This window comes from Procambarus clarkii, chromosome 23, assembly GCF_040958095.1.
Source record: "Procambarus clarkii isolate CNS0578487 chromosome 23, FALCON_Pclarkii_2.0, whole genome shotgun sequence".
Taxonomy (NCBI): Eukaryota; Metazoa; Arthropoda; class Malacostraca; order Decapoda; family Cambaridae; genus Procambarus; species Procambarus clarkii.
This window is the reverse complement of record NC_091172.1, coordinates 35375560-35396616: the sequence shown is the minus strand read 5'-3', so window position 1 is coordinate 35396616 and position 21057 is coordinate 35375560. Positions and strand designations below refer to the sequence as shown.

The following is a 21057-nucleotide window of genomic DNA, read 5'->3' as shown; positions in this document are numbered from 1 at the left end:
CGTTTGTTCAAAATCGGTAATCTTCGAAAGTTCTTTACCGATTGCTTTGAAATTTTGACACAACGTTCCATTCGAATATGCGCAAGCTTTTATATACCTACTATATAGATTCCACACCTGGTGACAAATTAAAACATGCTTCTTTTGAAAAACAGCGCCATCTGTTGCACGTAATAGCAACACACACTATTCTAAATAAGTTATGATTCCATTTCAATGTTTCCGATTGCATTGATAAATTGAATTTTCATAGATTTCGATATTTTTTCATTTTGATTTCATTATTTTGTGTGACATTGCGTTGGAATTGAGCTGTGTTGTTTAAAATACCATTCATATTGAAAGTATAAGTACGGATGTCACACCTGTGACAGGTAAAATCATTAATTTTTTGTTAAAACAGCGCCATCTGTTGCACGTAAGAGCGCCACACGATATACTAAATATGTTACGATTCCATTTCAGTGTTTCCGAATACATTGACAAATTGAATTTTCATAGATTTCGAATTATTTTCATTTTGATTCAATTATTTAGTGTGATATTGTGTTGGAATTGAGCTGTGTTGCTTACCATACCGTTCATTTCATGAGTATAAGTATAAACGCCACACCTGTGACAGGTAAAAACATTTTTTTTTAAAACAGCACCATCTGTTGCATGTAGGAGCAACACACAATATACTAAATATCTTACGATTCCATTTCAATGTTTCTGATTTTATTGATAAATATAATTTTCATTATTGAAGATAGGCTTGGTTAGGTTCGGTCATATATATATATGTTAGTTTTAACTCAAATTTAAACAAATTAACTCATACATAATAAAATGGACAGATTTATCATTTCAAAAGACAAAAATTGGAAAAATATATAAATTCGGGAAAACTTGGCTTATTAGGCAAACCGGGCCTTGTGCAGTAGGCCGAAAAGTGCGTTCTGGCTACTAGGTACGACATATATATATATATATATATATATATATATATATATATATATATATATATATATATATATATATATATATATATATATATATATAGCTAGGAGAGAGACAGAGAGGCATATCCAGCAGCTGCTCCAACAACCTGCCCACGCACGTACTCTTCAGAACGTGTCTGCCGAAGACGGAGGCGTCGCGGGGAATTGTGGAGCAGTTCCAGCGGGCGTCCTGGAACTGCTTCTGGCAGTGCCTGACCCCCTGGATGGCGCCCTCGGTGACAGCGAGCATGGCGTCCGGGTGGCGCTTACAGAGCACACGCTGGCGACGTACCAGCCCAGGGATGTTCTCACAGTGGATCCGCGTCGAGGAGTACGAGGCACTCAGCTGCGATACGAACCTGCAGGAGATGAAGCAGGTCATATGAGTGGCAACGCCTGCAGGAGGTGTGTGAGGTACAGGAATAGAGCGTTAAGCTAGTATGAGCGAATAGCACATGCATGTGATGCAAGGAGAGGACATGATACGAGCTAGGATTTGAGGACTGAAAGAAGGAACGGTGCCCAATTCAGTAGTCCCGACGGGAAGGGTTAAATGCGAGTGACAAACAGAAAATGTTAAGGGAGTGCATTGTGGATGAAAATGGGAATATAATCATAATAATAAATATATTCTTCAGCACAAGAGACAATGCATATCTTTGTGAATTTGAATCTACATAACATCGATGGTATCCTGAGATTAATACCAGAGTCTGGTGCTCATGCCGATAACTGGACACTGACTTTCCCAGAGACAAAAAGATGATGTTGGGAGGTTATCGTTGCCCCAGATAAAACCCAGCTGATGGCTGTCTTACGAAGGCAACCAACCAATAGTGTACACTGTCAGAAGACTTGACAAGAAAGCACTTGTATACAACCCACCAATTACCACATCAGGAGCGGAATTTTGACGAGAAACTGTCCACAAAACATGTGAAAAATTGGAGTCAAACTGGATGGGTACACTGGTAGTGTACACCAGGGTAGTGTCCCCCAGGGTAGTGTACCCAAGGATAGTGTACCCCAGGGTAGTGTACCCAAGGGTAGTGTACCCCAGGGTAGTGAACCACAGGATAGTATACCCCAGGGTAGTGAACCACAGGATAGTATACCCCAGGGTAGTGTACCCAAGGGTAGTGTACCCAAGGGTAGTGTACCCCAGGGTAGTGAACCACAGGATAGTGTACCCCAGGGTAGTGAACCACAGGATAGTATACCCCAGGGTAGTGAACCACAGGATAGTATACCCCAGGGTAGTGTACCCAAGGCTAGTGTACCCAAGGGTAGTGTACCCCAGGGTAGTGAACCACAGGATAGTGTACCCCAGGGTATTGAAGTTAGACAGCTGCCACGGGTTGCTCCTGGGGGATGTGTGTGTGTGTTAGAGAGAAATACTGTATATGTAGTAGACATAATACAGGAAAAATAGATTGGTTAGAAAGGCGGGGCCAAGAGCTAATAGCTCGATTCTGCACAAATAGTAAATACACAAGAAGTGATGTGGTGGAGGCAGACTCCATACACAATGTCAAATGTAAATATGATAGATGAAATGTATCAAATGTAAATATGATAGATACGTTTCTGCCCGAAACGCTGCGCGTACTAGTGGCTTTACAAGACTGTTATTACTATGCTATGTATCCTCACAATCCCAATGTACCTTCTTGTATATATATATAAAGAAATAAAATAAATAAATTATAAATAAACAGAGGTAGAGAAGTGCAGGAATCTGTACAGCAGAAGATTGACGGTAGAGAGGCGGGACGAAAGAGCCGAAGCTCAACCACCGCAAGCACATCTAGATAAGTATATACACAGACAGACAGACAGACAGATCACCCGGGTCGACTCGGGGCCCGGCGGGTAGCCTATCTAGTAAGTACATGTAGCTAACACCAGTTATTTGTTTACAATAATATTAATATTTGAATTAGGATAAATATTCATCATTATTATTAATATTAGTATTATCATTCGTATTATTATATATAGTTGTTAATTATAAACTGGTACTAAAAAATATTGACACACAACAAATTATCAAAAAATATTTGTTTGCAAGTGCATTATTATGAATAATTTAAAAATATATGTATATAATAATTTTAACGTTGTTGGTCGGTGTTGCTAATTTTGGTGATGAGAACATTACCTTATTATTCGCTAATAAGATGGCTTTCTAAACATTATGTACATGCATTTTGCAACGAAATTTATTGATATAGTTAATATGTTTCATAATACGCATTATGACTCGAAGGATGTAATATAAATGTATCTATCATAATATGAGAAAAATACCTCTCGGTAGAAATTGCTTGCCTAAGGCATATTGATCTAAATATTATATTTCTGTCTTGCACGGTATATCTAACGTAATATTTGTGTCACACAAATTTAAAGGAAAATATATTATATGTATATATATAATTTCGTATCAAGCCCCTCGTATCCTAGGGGACCAAAATCCGGATTTCCCCGCACTTCGCCGTGATGGCATCACCATATACTCCTGGAAGGATGGTAGACAGTTGGTGTGGGACTACACATGTGTATCCACCCTGGCTGACACCTATGTACACTTCGGAGCTGATCAAGCAGGTGGGGCGGCCAACCACACTGAAATAACAAAATCAGCCAAATATGGCGACTGGAAGGTCGATACACCTTTGTTCCCATAGCATCTGAGACGCATGGCCCCTGGGGCAAGAGTCCCTTAGGATTTTCTCAACTGAAGAAGATAATACAATTGACGATTTACTATAAAACCAAAAAAACGGCCAGCCTACTCATGAGAAACTCTCCAGACACAAAGCAGAACGCTTTAAAAGAGACCAACGTCGTCAATGCCTTCAAATGCCCACTTGGGGACTGTAAGCCTCAAAGAACTCAGTATATAGGCAAGACAACATCTCTTTCCAGGCGATTAATGATGCATAGGCAACTGGGCTCCATTAAGGAACATATAATCTCTTCCCACAACCAGACCATCACCAGAGAAATCTTAGCAAACAACACAGAAATCATCGATAGATACAGCGATAGCAGGCGGCTTGACATCTGCGAGGCACTACACATCAAGAAGTCAACACCAGCAATCAACAGCCAATTAATGCACAACTATATTCTACCCACTTCAAGACTCCGCACCAATATAGAAGCATCAAGAAATATGGGCCAATAGGCCCTCTGCAGTTACTTCCATTCTTACCTTCAATTTACCCAATTAATACCCATTGTTTCGTGTTCTGTCTTGTGTTGAAAGTTTTTGTTCACCTCATCCAAAACTGTTGTAACATATCACCTCACCCAAAATGCAGGTATAAAATAAAATGAAAGCTATTTAAATCATAGCATAGTAAGAACTCTGTTTAGTGTTTGCAGGTTATAGTTGTGTGTGTGTAAACTAAAGTCTTAGAAAATGTAATAAGTTATTACGAAACGCGTTCAAGTGTCGTGTCAGACTAGAAATAAAAATGAATTTTGGAGAACTGATTTTTCAATTACCATCGACAGTGAAAAGAACCATAAGAAATATTGAGAAAATTCGTGTTAGAATTATTAATCTTACTTTTTCGGTCATATTTAATAATATATATTTAGTGTGTATGATTTCCTTTATACCATTATTATTATACTTTATAGCAAAGTTTCCTATATAAACAAGAAGAATCTCAATATACATGTTGTTGATTCCTTCAATGAATTGCGAATCTTATTAAGTTGCGATACAATTCACCAACGGGATCGTAACATCTACAACCAATTACAATCCAGCAAAAAAATCTTTCTAACATTCTTCAGCTCATCCTTATATACCACCAGCCTGAAATTTCCAACCATCATGGTACTGTGAGCTTAAGAAACTCTAATATCACTTAAACTATTGTCATTTGTCTTTGAACTGGGTCTCAATTTTTTTTTCTTCGCGTTATTTGCACACTCGAGAGTTTGTTTATAGAGTGTGTGTGTGTGTAATTTTACATATAGAGCACAAGTGAATTATAAACTATGGTTGTACGGTAGTAGGCTGTCACGGCGGCTGGATAGTTTTAACTGTCCTATGCTGCCATTATTCCAAGCTTCTGTTTTGGTAGGCTTCCACTATGCCAAGCTTCTGTTGCGCTAGGCTTCCACTATGCCAAGCTTCTGTTGCACTAGGCTTCCACTATGCCAAGCTTCTGTTGCGCTAGGCTTCCACTATGCCAAGCTTCTGTTGCGCTAGGCTTCCACTATGCCAAGCTTCTGTTGCGCTAGGCTTCCACTATGCCAAGCTTCTGTTGCGCTAGGCTTCCACTATGCCAAGCTTCTGTTGCGCTAGGCTTCCACTTTGCCAAGCTTCTGTTGAGCTAGACTTCCACTATGCCAAGCTTCTGTTGCGCTAGGCTTCCACTATGCCAAGCTTCTGTTGCACTAGGCTTCCACTTTGCCAAGCTTCTGTTGAGCTAATCTTCCACTATGCCGAGCTTCTGTTGCGCTAGGCTTCCACTATGCCAAGCTTCTGTTGCGGTAGGCTTCCACTATGCCAAGCTTCTGTTGCGCTAGGCTTCCACTATGCCAAGCTTCTGTTGCGCTAGGCTTCCACTATGCCAAGCTTCTGTTGCGCTAGACTTCCACTACGCAAAGCTTCTGTTGCGCTAAGCTTCTACTGCGACAGGTTTGTATTACGGCTATGATACCACTGCGTCAGATTTAAAATAACCAAAGCTTCTACTGCACTAGGCTTCCACTATGCTAGGTTTCAACTGCACAAGGATTCCACTGTCCTAAGCTTGCCTTCCGTCTCAACTGTTGAGCTTTTTTTCAAGGTTTGAGTTATCAGGGAGAAAGAATACCCAGATCAAAGTTAGTACCAGCCAGCCTTGCGGGTGGCTTCACCTGCACCCTGGCAATACAAAGCAGACAGGAGCTTCCAGTAAATTAGGTTTTTTGCTTTCATAATTTTGTCTTAGCTGACATAAAGCCCACATCACTTTACTGAGTAATATTAATATTCAAGAGCAGGCAGAGCCAAGGTTGTTGGACACGTTTATAGGTCATCCAGTACAGGGCTCAGGTTGCTCAGCCGAGCTCCGTGGCTTCGGGCTGTCTATCCATCAGCTCTGAGCCCGTAAACCTCTCTCCCAGACCCAGCCATTGCTATGTACAAGGCTCCGTTATACACCAGAACTTAATAAATATATGCAATTACATCAAGGGAGCTTAGTGTGTTAGGTACGAGGGCTAGCTAGTACGCAGGGGCTTCTCAGGGGTTGCGGGGGCCTGTCAGGGATATGGAATGTTTGGGATATTGGACATTCCATTTCCCTGACATACCCCCATGTCCCAGGGATATGGGATGGGGGTATGTCTGAGATATGGAATGTGAACAGTTTGGAATTCGAGCCAGTTACTGAATATTTGGTGATGGTGTTTTGTGCTGGACAACTGAACTCCTTTGAAATTACTTGTTTTGCTTGCGTACACACACATACACGCGCGCGCGGGACCAAAGAGCCAGAGCTCAACCCACGCAAGCAAAACTAGGTAAGTACACACACAGGGAAGCCTGACAGCTGAGTGGACAGCGCTCGGAATTCATAGTCCTAGGATCCGGAAATCGATCCCCGGTGCAGGTTGAAACAAATGGGCAGTGTCTTTAACCCTGATGTACTGTTCACCTAGCAGTAAATAGGTACCTGGGAGTTAGACAGCTACTACAGGCTGCTTCCTGGGTGTGTGTGTGAGAAGGGGGAGGGAACTTGATTGACTGGCAGTTGAGAGGCGGGCCCAAAGAGCCAGAGTTCAACCCTCGCAAGCACGACTAGGTGAGTACACACACATGCACGCTCCAGTGCATAAGAGACTCTAGCACAAACTTCAGAAACAAGCAAAAGTAACTGGAAAGATTGCAAAGTGGATAAGAGAGTATCTCTTGGATTGGAAACAGTTACGATGAGACATGAAAATGGAGAGAGAGGTACCAAGTGGAGTACCACAAGTGCATGAACCATGCTACTCTTGGTATACATCAGTGAAGTAACGAAGTAGAAACATTCATACTAATACTTGCTCATTACTCATGATAAAGAGTTTGAAGGCATGACAACTGAAACAAGATGCCGGGTAAGCGACACAGATAGTCGAATAAATAGCTTAGTGGGCTTCAATGGAGACAATAACAAGGTAACATGAAATACGAAGGAGATCCTCCACAAGACAAAGCTAATAAGGAGCTTAGAATCAACGTTCCCCAAGCAAGGTACAGGAGGAACACATCACCGAACAGAATAACATAATCATGCCCACTGCTGACACACAGGAGTAGCTTTAAGGAGCTCCAGGAATTATACCTGAGATCCAGCCTCTCACTAGTGACCTTCACGGGGACAGGAAGCCAGCTACGTCCCAAAGGCCCACCCTCTTTGTTCTGATTGTTTTTTTTTCAGTTTGACTTTTAACTGCTGTAATATCTTGTGCATTACATACTTAACGTTCATCCTGGATTATGTAACCCTGGCGAGGATCCCCCAATCCTGGTGAGGATGCCCAACTTTGGAGAGAACCCTCTCTACTCTGGTGAGGACCACAACCCTGGTGAGGATGAGTGCATAATGTTTAACAATATACATAAAAAAACTCACTTTTGGGGGTGATGGAGAGATAGAAACGCCATTAAAGACTGAAGTGTAGTGCACAGTGTGTGGGTGGAAGCGAAGGAGGATGTGGCCTTTTGGTGTGATGGCAGGTTGTGTATTACTCCTCCTCTCCCCTCTCCCTCCTCCGCCCCTGCTGATCACAGCCCAACACCGTATTACAGATAATTACTGGCAAAACATGATAGATTTTTTTTTTTAATTTTGTTGACATTTGTGCATAATGTTTTACAATAAAAAAATGACAAAATTAATCATTCCTGGTCCCGGATTCAAAAAGCAGTTATGCAAGCACTTACGAATCTGAACATCTTTTCTCAATCTTTGGCGACTTTGTTTACAATTTTTAAACAGTTAATGAGCTCCGAATCACCAGAAGACCGTTTATAACAATAAGAACAGTAGATTGGGAAGTTTTCATGCTTGTAAATTGCTTAATAAATGTAACCAAAGCCCTCAAAGATTGAGAACAGATGTACACGTTCGTAAGTACTTGAGTAACTGCTTCGTGAATCCGGCCCCTGGTCCACTTGGTATGATATTACAAGATTTATCATAGATATAGCACTGGCACAGTTTTACGTGGCTTCGTTTTCGTTGATACCTATTCTGACCCACCCATGTTGGGCAAGTACCATACAACAATTGCTGTCAAAAAAACTGATTGAAGCCAACCCTAAGCATCAGGCTATGAACCTTGAACAGAGACAGACATTTCCATCTATATCTATAAAAGAGAATGACTAGGTTGTAAACCAGATATTTGAGGTCTGACTTGCAACCTTCCAGCATCCAACACTTACGATGAGACACAGCCCGTCCTCCAAAAATGGGGAGGTAAATGTAACCGCACAAGTAAGTGCAATTATGTACTATTCATAGCAATCAGGAATTGTACTTATTTTCACTTAGGATTAAACCGTACTGTCAAATATATTGTGACTATTTGAGTTTACCTGAAAAGCTGAATAGAAAACCCAATGCCTAACCTAACCTTTTTAGTGTTTGAAGATAAGCATTTTATTGCTTCTTAATTACAATTGGAAACTCACTCATCATTAGGAAAAAAGTTTCCTTTCCGATGATGAGGAAACTCACTCATCATTACGAAGATGAGGTTTCCTCATCCAACTTGGCAAGATGATACCTGGGGGTATGGGAGTGTCAAAGACAGGGTTGGCCCTAGTGCTACACTTTAAGAAATATCGGCATCAATAACCGCTCCCTCTCCCTACGATTTTCAAGTAGACAAGTCTGAAATAGTTTTTCTTTAGACTTATTTATTTGTTTCAATATTTAGTAAATATAATTTTCGAGAGAGAGGCAGAAAAGAAGAAGAGGGAGAGACGCGAATGTTGGAAGAGGGAACGAGAGGGAGAAAGAAAGAGGAGAATGGGAGAGGGGGTGGAGAGGAAAGGAGAGTAGGGAGAAAGATGGAGAGGGGGAATGTTGGGGAAGAAAGCTGTAGATGGGGGGAAGAAGGGTGTAAGCGAAAGGGGGGGGGCATTAGGAGTGAGGGCGGAGAAGGAAGGAGAGAGGGAGACTAGGAGTGAGGGCGGAGAGGCTTGAGAAGTGAAATGAGAGGATGTGGAGGAGAGGCATGGAGAAAGGTGGAGAGGGGGATGTGGGCAAGGAATAGTGGATGAGAAAAGGGGACGAAGGGAAGGGAGAAGATACCCCCATGCAGCCGTACACCCCATCTAGTTTATAGATATAGATACCACTTGTAATTAGTAATAACATTACATTCCTATTAAAACCCTATAAAGAAGTTGTCCTGTGAGCCGTCAACTCAGCCTCTCGAACAATGCATCGCATTTTAACGTCAAAAAGTCCCCAAAGAACAAAATATGATGTACTATATATCATAGCGACTCACAAATATTCCCGTTTTCCATACGTGGGTCCATCGGTTAGGTTCGGGTGTTTTAGTACACCATTTTCTGTTCGTAGTGGCAGTTTGAGAGGAGGGACTGGTCCAATAATCGACAAGTGGCTCCGGCCAACGTCATGAGTGATGACTCGCGGTTACTCTTGCATGTAATTGACGACCTTAATAAACCTGTTGAGGCTTGCGACAGATAGATGGCTCTTTAATGCCAATAATAAATTCGCCAAATATAAACACCCGGAGTGATTTGATCATATTTTGTCATGTAAAAGTGACCTGGCAGTGTATATCTGGCCCGTAGCGGCCAGGCCCTCAATAGGAGAGGCAGTGGTCGCTGGTTATAATTAGGTGAAATGACTACTTGTTAGCCACGAGTTATTGGCTAACTCCGCGTGATATTTTCTCCGCAAGAACCTCTGGGGTTAAAGTTGTCATCTTTTATGATGAATTAACTAGGAGAATGATTAAAGTTTCCACGCGGGAGGCTTCACCCCGGCCAAGCTGACGGTCCACACGGGAGGCTTCACCCCGGCCAAGCTGACGGTCCACGCGGGAAGCTTCACCCCGGCCAAGCTGACGGTCCACGCGGGAGGCTTCACCCCGGTCAAGCTGACGGTCCACACGGGAAGCTTCACCCCGGCCAAGCTGACGGTCCACGCGGGAGGCTTCACCCCGGCCAAGCTGACGGTCCACGCGGGAGGCTTCACCCCGGCCAAGCTGACGGTCCACACGGGAGGCTTCACCCCGGCCAAGCTGACGGTCCACACGGGAGGCTTCACCCCGGCCAAGCTGACGGTCCACACGGGAGGCTTCACCCCGGCCAAGCTGACGGTCCACACGGGAGGCTTCACCCCGCCAAGCTGGCGGTCCACACGGGAGGCTTCACCCCGGCCAAGCTGACGGTCCACACGGGAGGCTTCACCCCGGCCAAGCTGACGGTCCACAGCGGAGGAAGCACCGGCTACGGGCCGAGTAAAGGCCACGTCTAATCAAGCAGTAACCTTATATTACCTCAATAAACTCAGCTGACGAGCAACAATTAAACACATGATGGAGCCTGCGAGGCGAGGCGGCCGGCCACCAGTGAGGACAAGAAGCGACTTTATGCCCCACACCAGTTGCTGCCAACCACTTCCATAACTCTCCTTCCAAGTGACCGTTACTACACCAGTCTTTAATCACCCAATGTCTCTTCTCTTATTGCTCTTTTTCTTATATATATATATATATATATATATATATATATATATATATATATATATATATATATATATATATATATATATATATATATATATGTCGTACCTAGTAGCCAGAACGCACTTCTCAACCTACTATGCAAGGCCCGATTTGCCTAATAAGCCAAGTTTTCCCGAATTATATATTTTCTCAATTTTTTTTCTAATGAAATGATAAAGCTACCCATTTCATTATGTATGAGGTCAATTTTTTTTATTGGAGTTAAAATTAACGTAGATATATGACCGAACCTAACCAACCCTACCTAACCTAACCTAACCTATCTCTATAGGTTAGGTTAGGTTAGGTGGCAGAAAAAGTTAGGTTAGGTAAGGTTAGGTAGGTTAGGTAGTCGAAAAACAATTAATTCATGAAAACTTGGCTTATTAGGCAAATCAGGCTATGCATAGTAGGCTGAGAAGTGTGTTCTGGCTACTAGGTACGACATATATATATATATATATATATATATATATATATATATATATATATATATATATATATATATATATATATATATATATATACATATATATTATATTGCATATATATATATATATATATATATATATATATATATATATATATATATATATATATATATATATATATATATATATATATATATATTATTTTTAATTCTAGACTCGACCCCATGGCATTTTGTGTTTTTTTTGCTTTCATCTTTTTTTTTTTGGTAGTACATTAGCCAATAAGCAGGTTCTGGAGTTATGCGCGAGGATACTTAATCTCCAGCATCAGTCGAAAACATTTGGAAACAATGGCTCGCTGGTATCTGTTAGGCATCACTGAGCGTTGCGCTAGCAGAAAAGATTTAAACTAAAACGAAAAAAAGATGACAAGAAAGCCATCCCTCTTATCCTATGATTTCCTATGCAAATGTCGTGTAATCGTTCACCAAGCGTCGTAAAACAACGCTTAATTATGTGCAATTACTTCACTTGCGCGATACGAAACATTATGATGAGCGGGCGGTAATGAGTGGGTGTCGTGAGCAAGTAACACACGCCGTCCGGGCTCCACATATATGTTTGCTGACCAACAAAATATTCCCCGAACAATACATCTGTCATATTTTTTTCCCCCACTCTCCTTATCATATTCCTTCAGGCTGTTCCTCTTCTTTTTCTTCTTCTGCTACTTCTACTTCTTCACGTAGCGCTGCGTGGCTGGCAGTGGCGTAGACTATACATGGAGCCAGAGGGTTGTAGGTGGGTGGTGGTGCTGGTGGTAGAGATATGACAGCTGGCGTAATAATATGAATTAGAGTGTGTGGCGGCCGTGTGCAGGAGGCTTCCCGCTGGTCGGCCACCTTAACTTGTTTACGGACCCCCACTGTGCTCCCTCCTTACTAGTACTCCTATTATGATTACTGCTGCTCTTATTACTATTATTATCTATATTATAAAGTGATATGTCTAGATTCTATATTATGTATTTTATTAAACCTACCAAATATACATTTACCGACAAAATACATGGAAAAATAGAATCCAGATTCACAGCAAAGGCAATTTTTCTTTTTCTGGCACTACTTCCCGGTTAGTGGGGGGGGGGGGGATGGTCACGTGTGGTGGGGGGGGGGGATGGTCGCGTGTGGTGGGGGGTGGGGAGAGGCAATGATGGCAACATTAATTATAACCGGTCTCAAGAAAATTACACTCATACACACACACACACACACATACACACGTCTTATCTTCTTATCTTATCTTGGGAAGTCTTATCCCAAGAGGCAGACAAGAGGAGCTCCAGCATATTTCAACAATCCTAAGTATTGTAGTACAGGATGATGATAGTGAGTGGTGTCCAAGAGAACATATAGGTATAGTGCTTTTGAAAAATAGGTGAGATAACAGGAATGTGTCAAGGGAAGTGAAAAATTGGATGAGAAAAAGTTGCCCCTAGTGTTTCCAGTGCAGAGAACATTCAAGATGGCCGCCGGCAAGAGGAAATACAAAACAGACCTTGATATTGTTGGATTAAATGAAGAAAGCATTGATATAACCAGTCTATACAACAAGTTGGTAAAATTAGATACTATAGTGACCTCTCATGTAGAAATAATTAGTAAATTGAAAGAAAGTAATGACCATTTAAATAGCAAAGTTGTATGTCTTGAGGGTTTAGTGAAAGACTTGCGCAAGGATAAGAATCAATTGGAGACAAATTGCAAAGCCATGGAAGAAGTTAAAGTAAATTTAAACATAAATGACTACAATAGGTTAGGTAAGGAAATTCAACAGGAGAAACAGCTTTTGTCAGCACAGATGGAGGAAGTTACACAGGGAATAGAACAGTGCAAGAAAAATATGCAACTCACCTATGCACAAGTGGCCAAGGAGAAGGAAAAAATTGAAGAAGCAGTAAAGGAAGCCAAACACCGCAGCAACCAACACAAAACAAACATTAGGCTGGAAGTGAGAAAAGAATTGGCATCTAACCCGAAGTTGGTGCAAAACACAGTTGATCGGAGTAAGTCCCTGATAATTTTTGGCTGTAAAGAAAAGGAGATAACATCTAGGTCAGAAAGAGCTGTAGAAGAAGCAAAAGTAGTAGATAAAATTGTTGGCCTCGTGGAAGGTCTTACAACCATAGAGAATGTGTGCGACTACAGGAGAATAGGCAGGTACGTAAAAGGGGAAAGATCGACCTTTAAGGATCACCCTAAATGGTGCCAAACAGATGGAAGAAGTACTAAGGAATGCTAGAAAATTACAAAGTGATGAGGATGGGAAAGTGTGGTCGTTAAGACGAGATCTTTCAAAAGAAGATAGGGAGAAGCTGAAACTGAACCTCGCCGAGGCAAAACGTTTAAATGAGAGCTGGAATGAAGAAGAAATAAATTCTTTTTCTACAAAGTGATAGGAGTAGGCAAACCAGTAAAGTGGTACATAAAGGCAAACCAACAAAATCATTGGAGAGAGGGGGAGTGAAGAATAAGAAGAAGGGGAACAAGTTCCTGAAGATTGCATACACCAACATAGATGGAGTAAGATCGAAGATACTGGAGTTAAGTGATGTAATACAGCTGCAGACACCAGACATTGTTGCACTCACGGAGACAAAACTTGAAGATGTTATTTTAAAAGAGGTCATATTCCCAAGGGGCTACTCAATTTGGAGACAGGACAGAAAAATTAGGAAAGGCAGTGGCGTTGCTGTGCTGGTGAAAGAACACCTAAAGGTGAACGAAATAATGACTGCCAATCCACAAAAAGTTGACATAATAGCACTAAGAGATCTGCCATGAGGATGATAAACTAATGATGATAAATGCATATAGTCCACCGCCAAGCAGCACATGGTCAAAGGAGGAGCTAGATAGTAAACGTGAAGGTCTTATAACAATAATGAGAGAGATCATAGCGAGAGCGGATAACGATAGATCACGACTGTTGATAGTCGGCGACTTCAACTTGAAATCCATAGACTGGGAAGTATATGAAGCTAAAACAGAAGATTTTTGGACCTGTAAATTTGTAGACCTCATCCTGGAAACATTCTTGTATCAACATGTTAAACAAACTACGAGGATGAGGGAAGGGGACGTTCCCTCCATGCTAGATTTGATATTTACCAGGAAGGAGGAAGAAATATTTGACATTCAGTACCTTCCTCCCTTGGGTAAAAGTGGCCATGTCTTTTTGGGAATAAAGTATGCAATGCGTTATAATCTGGAAGAAAATAAGAAGGTTGATACAATTGAAAAACCTGACTTTAGGAGAGGACATTATGGCAACCTTAGAAATTTTTTTAGTGAGTATAATTGGACAGACTTGTTGCTAGGCAAGAAAGTGAATGAGATGTATGTCAAGTTTTGTGAAATATATGATAAAGGCACAAAAATATTTATACCAAAACAGAGATACAGAACTAGGAAACAGGATTGGTTCAACAGAAATTGCGAGAGGGCTAGAGACCAAAAGACACAAAAATGGAATCAATACAGGAAGAGGCCAAACCCCCAAACATACCAGCGATACAAAGATGCGAGAAACAACTACACGGCAGTGAGGAGAGAGGCAGAAAGAAATTTTGAAAGAGGGATTGCAGACAAATGTGAAACAGAACCATGTCTATTCTATAAATTCATAAACAACAAATTGCAGGTAAAGGATAATATTCAGAGGTTGAAAATGGGAAATAGATTCACGGAAAATGAAAAGGAAATGTGTGAAACATTAAACGAAAAGTTCCAAAGTGTGTTTGTACAAAATTAAATCTTCAGGGAACCAGACACAATAAGAATTCCAGAGAACAACATAGAGCACATAGAGGTATCTAGAGACAAAGTGGAAAAAATGCTCAAGGAGCTAAATAAGAACAAAGCAGTTAGTCCAGATGGAGTTTCACCATGGGTTCTGAGAGAATGTGCACCTGAGCTCAGCATTCCTCTTCAACTGATTTTTCAGGCATCCCTGTTTACAGGAGTTGTAGCTGATGTGTGGGAAAAGGCTAACATAGTTCCAATCTACAAAAGTGGAAGCAGGGAAGACCCCTTAATTATAGACCTGTATCATTGACAAGTGTAATAGTCAAAATATTGGAAAAAATAATTAAAACTAAATGGGTAGTACACCTGGAGAGAAATTATATAATATCAGACAGATAGTATGGTTTTCGATCTGGAAGGTCCTGTGTATCGAATTTACTCAGTTTCTATGATCGAGCAACAGAGATATTACAGGAAAGAGATGGTTGGGTTGACTGCAACTATCTGGACCTAAAAAAGGCTTTCGACAGAGTTCCACATAAGAGGATGTTCTGGAAACTGGAAAATATTGGAGGGGTGACAGGTAAGCTTCTAACATGGATGAAAAATTTTCTGACTGATAGAAAAATGAGGGCAGTGATCAGAGGCAATGTATCGGACTGGAGAAATGTCACAAGTGGAGTACCACAGGGTTCAGTTCTTGCATCAGTGATGTTTATTGTCTACATAAATGATCTACCAGTTGGTATACAGAATTATATGAACATGTTTGCTGACGATGCTAAGATAATAGGAAGGATAAGAAACTTAGATGATTGTCATGCCCTTCAAGATGACCTGGACAAAATAAGTATATGGAGCACCACTTGACAAATGAAATTTAATGTTAATAAATGTCATGTTATGGAATGTGGAATAGGAGAACACAGACCCCACACAACCTATATATTATGTGAGAACTCTTTAAAGAATTCTGATAAAGAAAGAGATCTAGGGGTGGTTCTAGATAGAAAACTATCACCTGAGGACCACATAAAGAATATTGTGCGAGGAGCCTATGCCACGTTTTCTAACTTCAGAATTGCTTTTAAATACATGGATGGCGATATACTAAAGAAATTGTTCACGACTTTTGTTAGGCCATTGGTTTTGTTAGGCCACAAAGGCCAAAGCTAGAATATGCAGCGGCTGTGTGGTGCTCATATCTTAAGAAGCACATCAACAAACTGGAAAAGGTGCAAAGACACGCTACTAAGTGGCTCCCAGAACTGAAGGGCAAGAGCTACAAGGAAAGGTTAGAGGCATTAAATATGCCAAAACTAGAAAACAGAAGAAAAAGAGGTGATATGATCACTACATACAAAATAGTAACAGGAATTGATAAAATCGATAAGGAATATTTCCTGAGACCTGGAACTTTAAGAACAAGAGGTCATAGATTTAAACTAGCTAAACACAGATGCCGAAGAAATATAAGAAAATTCACTTTCGCAAACAGAGTGGTAGACGGTTGGAACAAGTTAGGTGAGAAGGTGGTGGAGGCCAAGACCGTCAGTAGTTTCAAAGCATTATATGACAAAGAGTGCTGGGAAGACGGGACACCACGAGTGTAGCTCTCATCCTGTAACTACACTTAGGTAATTACACACACACACACACACACACACACATATATATATATATATATATATATATATATATATATATATATATATATATATATATATATATATATATATATATATATATATATATGTGTGTGTGTGTGTGTGTGTGTAAATCACGAAAATAAACAAGTGATTAAAAATGTGACGGCACATTCCAACGGCACCTCCCTACTGAGTGTGCTTGACTCGCCAATTGAGTGCACGTTTCGCACCATCGGCCCAAGGTCAGACACATTAGTTCATGCGCGATAAGGCGTACCGGCTCAGTAGAATGTGACACAAGCAACGCCTGTACAGTGATGGGTCCCAGGAGCCGAAGTCAGGAGCCACCTGGCCTGCCGCCACGCCTGTTACCAGTAGACTCACTCTGTCACCAGACGTACCCCAGAGCTGTTGCAAGAGGATCTCGGGGGATGTGCAGGCAACGTCGACGGACAGAAGCTGGACCAACATCAGGCCACCATGCGAGAGTACAACGGATGTACGATAGAAACCGCGTATGTCAACATGAACATTTAGTGACAAGGTTTACGAATGCTGGTTAAGAGAAATGACTCAATTATTAACAGTGTCAAATGATTATTTCTAATTCGGGTTGAAAGTGTAACATTTATGGGGATGTAAAGTAACTAGGCCTAGAAAAGGTGGTCCTAGACAGTCATCTTAGCTAGATGACTTGGGTCTCTAGCCTGGGTCTAAAAAAATATTGTAATGTTAAGTAATTTTTCCGTTTTGTGGTAAGAGGTGCCCTTTCTATTCAATATATGCAGGGGTCATGGAGATGGTCCCTGGCATTGCCTTGTGCGGTATATGGATTTCTCCACAAGTATTATGCAAACTTGGTTCTGTTGCGGAGTTTTCATGTCAATTGTTTTTATATTTTTACCAGGTTTTATATTTTGTATAACTCATAAGAGTGGCTGTGGGTCATGCGGTACCCAGCAGATGTTGGGGTATGTCCCACTAAGGTATAATGTTACCTGGTATTTTAAATTAGATTTAAATGTTAGAGTACGAATATTATATATTTTTATCATGTTGTTGGCCATTTTTTTGTATGTTTTGTTCTTCAAATCTTCTGAGGAAGTGTTGCTAGGGTGCCTAGTGTGCAGACAGATTATGTCATTGTTGTGGGAACCGACCTGTGAGATTTATATTTATTTAATTTATATGAATTTATATTTACGTTAATTTATATACTTCGATTGCAATTTGTATAATGATAAGTGGACTGTATTTCTGCAATAATCTCTTAATCTCACAAATCGATCCTCTACACATTAGGGGGGGTTTATATTTATATATATGCAGCCAATCAAACTACAGAATTAACTACATACATTGAAGAGGTTCCTTATCTTATAGTACAGCAGGTTAGTCCACCAGGTATAACTAGGGTGTAGACACCAAATTATCCTCTTTGAGGTAGCTTCCATCACCCAGTAACTGGTGCACAAAATCTTCCTCGTCTTGACCTGTCAAAAGGGCGCTAACTGTGAAGCCAGAATCCTATATATGACAAGTTATATCAGAGAAAACTGTACATGGAACATTGAAGACCTGGCTTAATTACCTTTAGTTTGAGGCTTCCACGTGATCTAACTGGATCACCCTATATCCTGACATTAATGGCCATAAATGAATGATAAACGGGTTTCGGATAGACACTTAACTTGAATTTGTAGACAGCGTGTTGAAAATGGTACACCTTTGGTTTCCATAACACTACGTCCAAGTAAAATTAACAGGAGCCGCATTTGCTCCCGTGTGAGCCTCTGGTCTCAGTATAAACAACAATGGCTGCCCTCCTCCTCCCTCTGACGCCTGGCTTACATTGTCCACATGTCAGAAAGTGATAGAAGGGTCACATTTACTCTACTTTAATATTGATAATTAAGTTAATTTATATAAGATGTTTTTATGATGGTAAAGTCCAAACACTAATGTATTTAAGAACAATTCCCAGCAGAATAGCTGGTGAATTATAATAGTATGTGGTGATGATATCCCGTTTTCTATAGACGGTAATTCCACTACAAGTTACGTTTTCTATGGGTAACTTGTTTATACAACACAGCTCTTATCTGTCTGTATGATATTATTATTAAATGGTGTCGGATTTTCCGACAATTGTTTCATAGTATTCTTCATTATCATGTAATGTAACTCAGGGTTGTATTATGTAGGATTGCATCATAGCTTGTATTTTGGCATTATATTATTTTCAGTTTCTTGTATTTTTCTGTTCCAGTAGGAACATTATACTTTTTATGTCATGCTAGTTCAAGGCGATTTTGTTTTGGTCGTCCGGTCTCGGGGGAAGCCTTGCTGGACTGCCTAGTGTGCAGTCGGGATTTGTCTTTTTCTTTCATTAATATACTTTATGGTCATAATATGGTGTTTTGAATTGTATCATGTATGAGGGTTTCATTGCTTGTATTTTTGCCATTACTTTTTTTTGTACTTTTGTTCCTTCCATTGTACATTTGTGTGCTGTTTTTACTGAATTTAACTGTATAACACCAGCGCACATTTACAGTAAGGCTGTAAGGCTTACCGTGGCCAGGCAGCAACCAAGCACGGGGGGGGGACACAGAAGGTGATGCTCTGAAAACCACATAAAACTTATTCTAAGCTTAATCTCAAAATCTCAATCAAGGACTTGCCGCAAACTTCAGCAGCAGCAGCAGCAACAGCAGCAACAGCAGTAGCAGCACCAGCAGCAGTAGTAGCAGCAGCAGCAACAGCAGTAGCAGCACCAGCATCAGCAGCAGCAGTAGCAGCAACAGCAGTAGCAGCACCAGCATCAGCAGCAGCAACAGCAGCAACAGCAGTAGCAGCACCAGCAGCAGTAGTAGCAGCAGCAGCAACAGCAGTAGCAGCACCAGCATCAGCAGCAGCAGTAGCAGCAACAGCAGTAGCAGCACCAGCATCAGCAGCAGCAGTAGCAGCAACAGCAGTAGCAGCACCAGCATCAGCAGCAGCAGTAGCAGCAACAGCAGTAGCAGCACCAGCATCAGCAGCAGCAGTAGCAGCAACAGCAGTAGCAGCACCAGCATCAGCAGCAGCAGTAGCAGCAACAGCAGTAGCAGCACCAGCAGCAGTAGTAGCAGCAGCAGCAGAAAAAACAGCTCGTAAATGTTGGAGATGAAATACACAGCGGCCTGACCAACTTACTGGTGGTGCAGGAGGTGTTGTTCATAGTGCTATGTTTGGGCGTCTGTCGTTAGCCTCCTTCTGCAGTCAGTAGTTGAGTGGTGCCGAGTGTGTAATCACAGACAGATGCAGATGGATCTGTCCTGATAATTACCTCCCTCCCTCCTTCACTACACCACCGGCCACCACCCCCCTCTCACAGCCCCACCCTCCCCCCTACACACACACATACCACCTCCACCACCACCACCACCAGCGTGCTTCATGGATTACTGAAGCGTCTTCAGGTACATTGAGACCCTCTGGTGTCCGTGAGGGCGCCCGCGCTCCTCCTGCCACACTGCCGCTGCCAGGCTGCCCGCGGGCACCACCTCCTCTTGCTTTTGTCCTCGTGTCTTCCTTTATGTTGTCATCGTCAGAATTATTATCATCATCATCATCATTACCAGCATCATCACCATAATCATCACCATCATCATCACCATCATCACAATCACCATCATCATCATCATCACCACCATCACAATCATCACCATTATCACCATCATCATCATCATCATCACCACAATCATCATCACCACCATCATCATCATCACCAACATCATCACAATCATCATCATCATCATGGCGCATAGGACGCCTGACAGCTGGGTGGACAGCGCTTCGGATTCGTAGTCCTGAGGTTCCGGGTTCGATCCCCAGCGGAGACAAATGAGCAAAAATGTTTCTTTCACCCTGATACCACTGTTACCTAGCAGTAAATAGGTACATGGGAGTTAGACAGCTGCTACGGGCTGCTTCCTGTGGTGTGTTTAACAAAAAGGAGGCCTGGGCGAGGACCGGGCCGCGGTGACGTTAAAGCCCCGAAATCATCTCAAGATAACCCTCAAGATATCACCATTATCATCACCATTACCATCATCACCATCATTATCATCATCGATAGCAAACCGTCCTCTTAAAAATAACGTCACTTTTGGCTGGTATGCGCGGCACTATGGCCAAATTTGGTCGTAATTTGAAATGAAATCGACTCACAAAAGTGACGTACTGTTCCGTTTTCTGTTTGAGTCGTCCGGCTTACTCGGCATGCTCAGAAGAGGAAACTTTTCATTAACATTTTTCATACCGTTTTGAAACTTTATGAGAATTTCCTGCCCACCTAACCTATCAGAGGACCCTTAACTTACTGTTGTTGAAAAAAAAAAAAATTATTTTCATTTGTTTTTCATTTTCAAAT

General features: G+C 41.4%; 1 protein-coding gene across 3 annotated transcripts in view; it reads right to left on the bottom strand.

Moving 5' to 3' along the window:
- Positions 1 to 21057, bottom strand: part of LOC123763912 (protein Wnt-2b) — an 87685-nt gene that overhangs the window by 4706 nt on the left and 61922 nt on the right. For all 3 annotated transcript variants that reach the window (XM_069330172.1, XM_069330173.1, XM_069330174.1), the window contains exon 2: positions 1107 to 1342. In XM_069330172.1, the coding sequence (XP_069186273.1) occupies positions 1107 to 1342 (236 nt within the window). The remainder of the gene's footprint in view (positions 1 to 1106; positions 1343 to 21057) is intronic.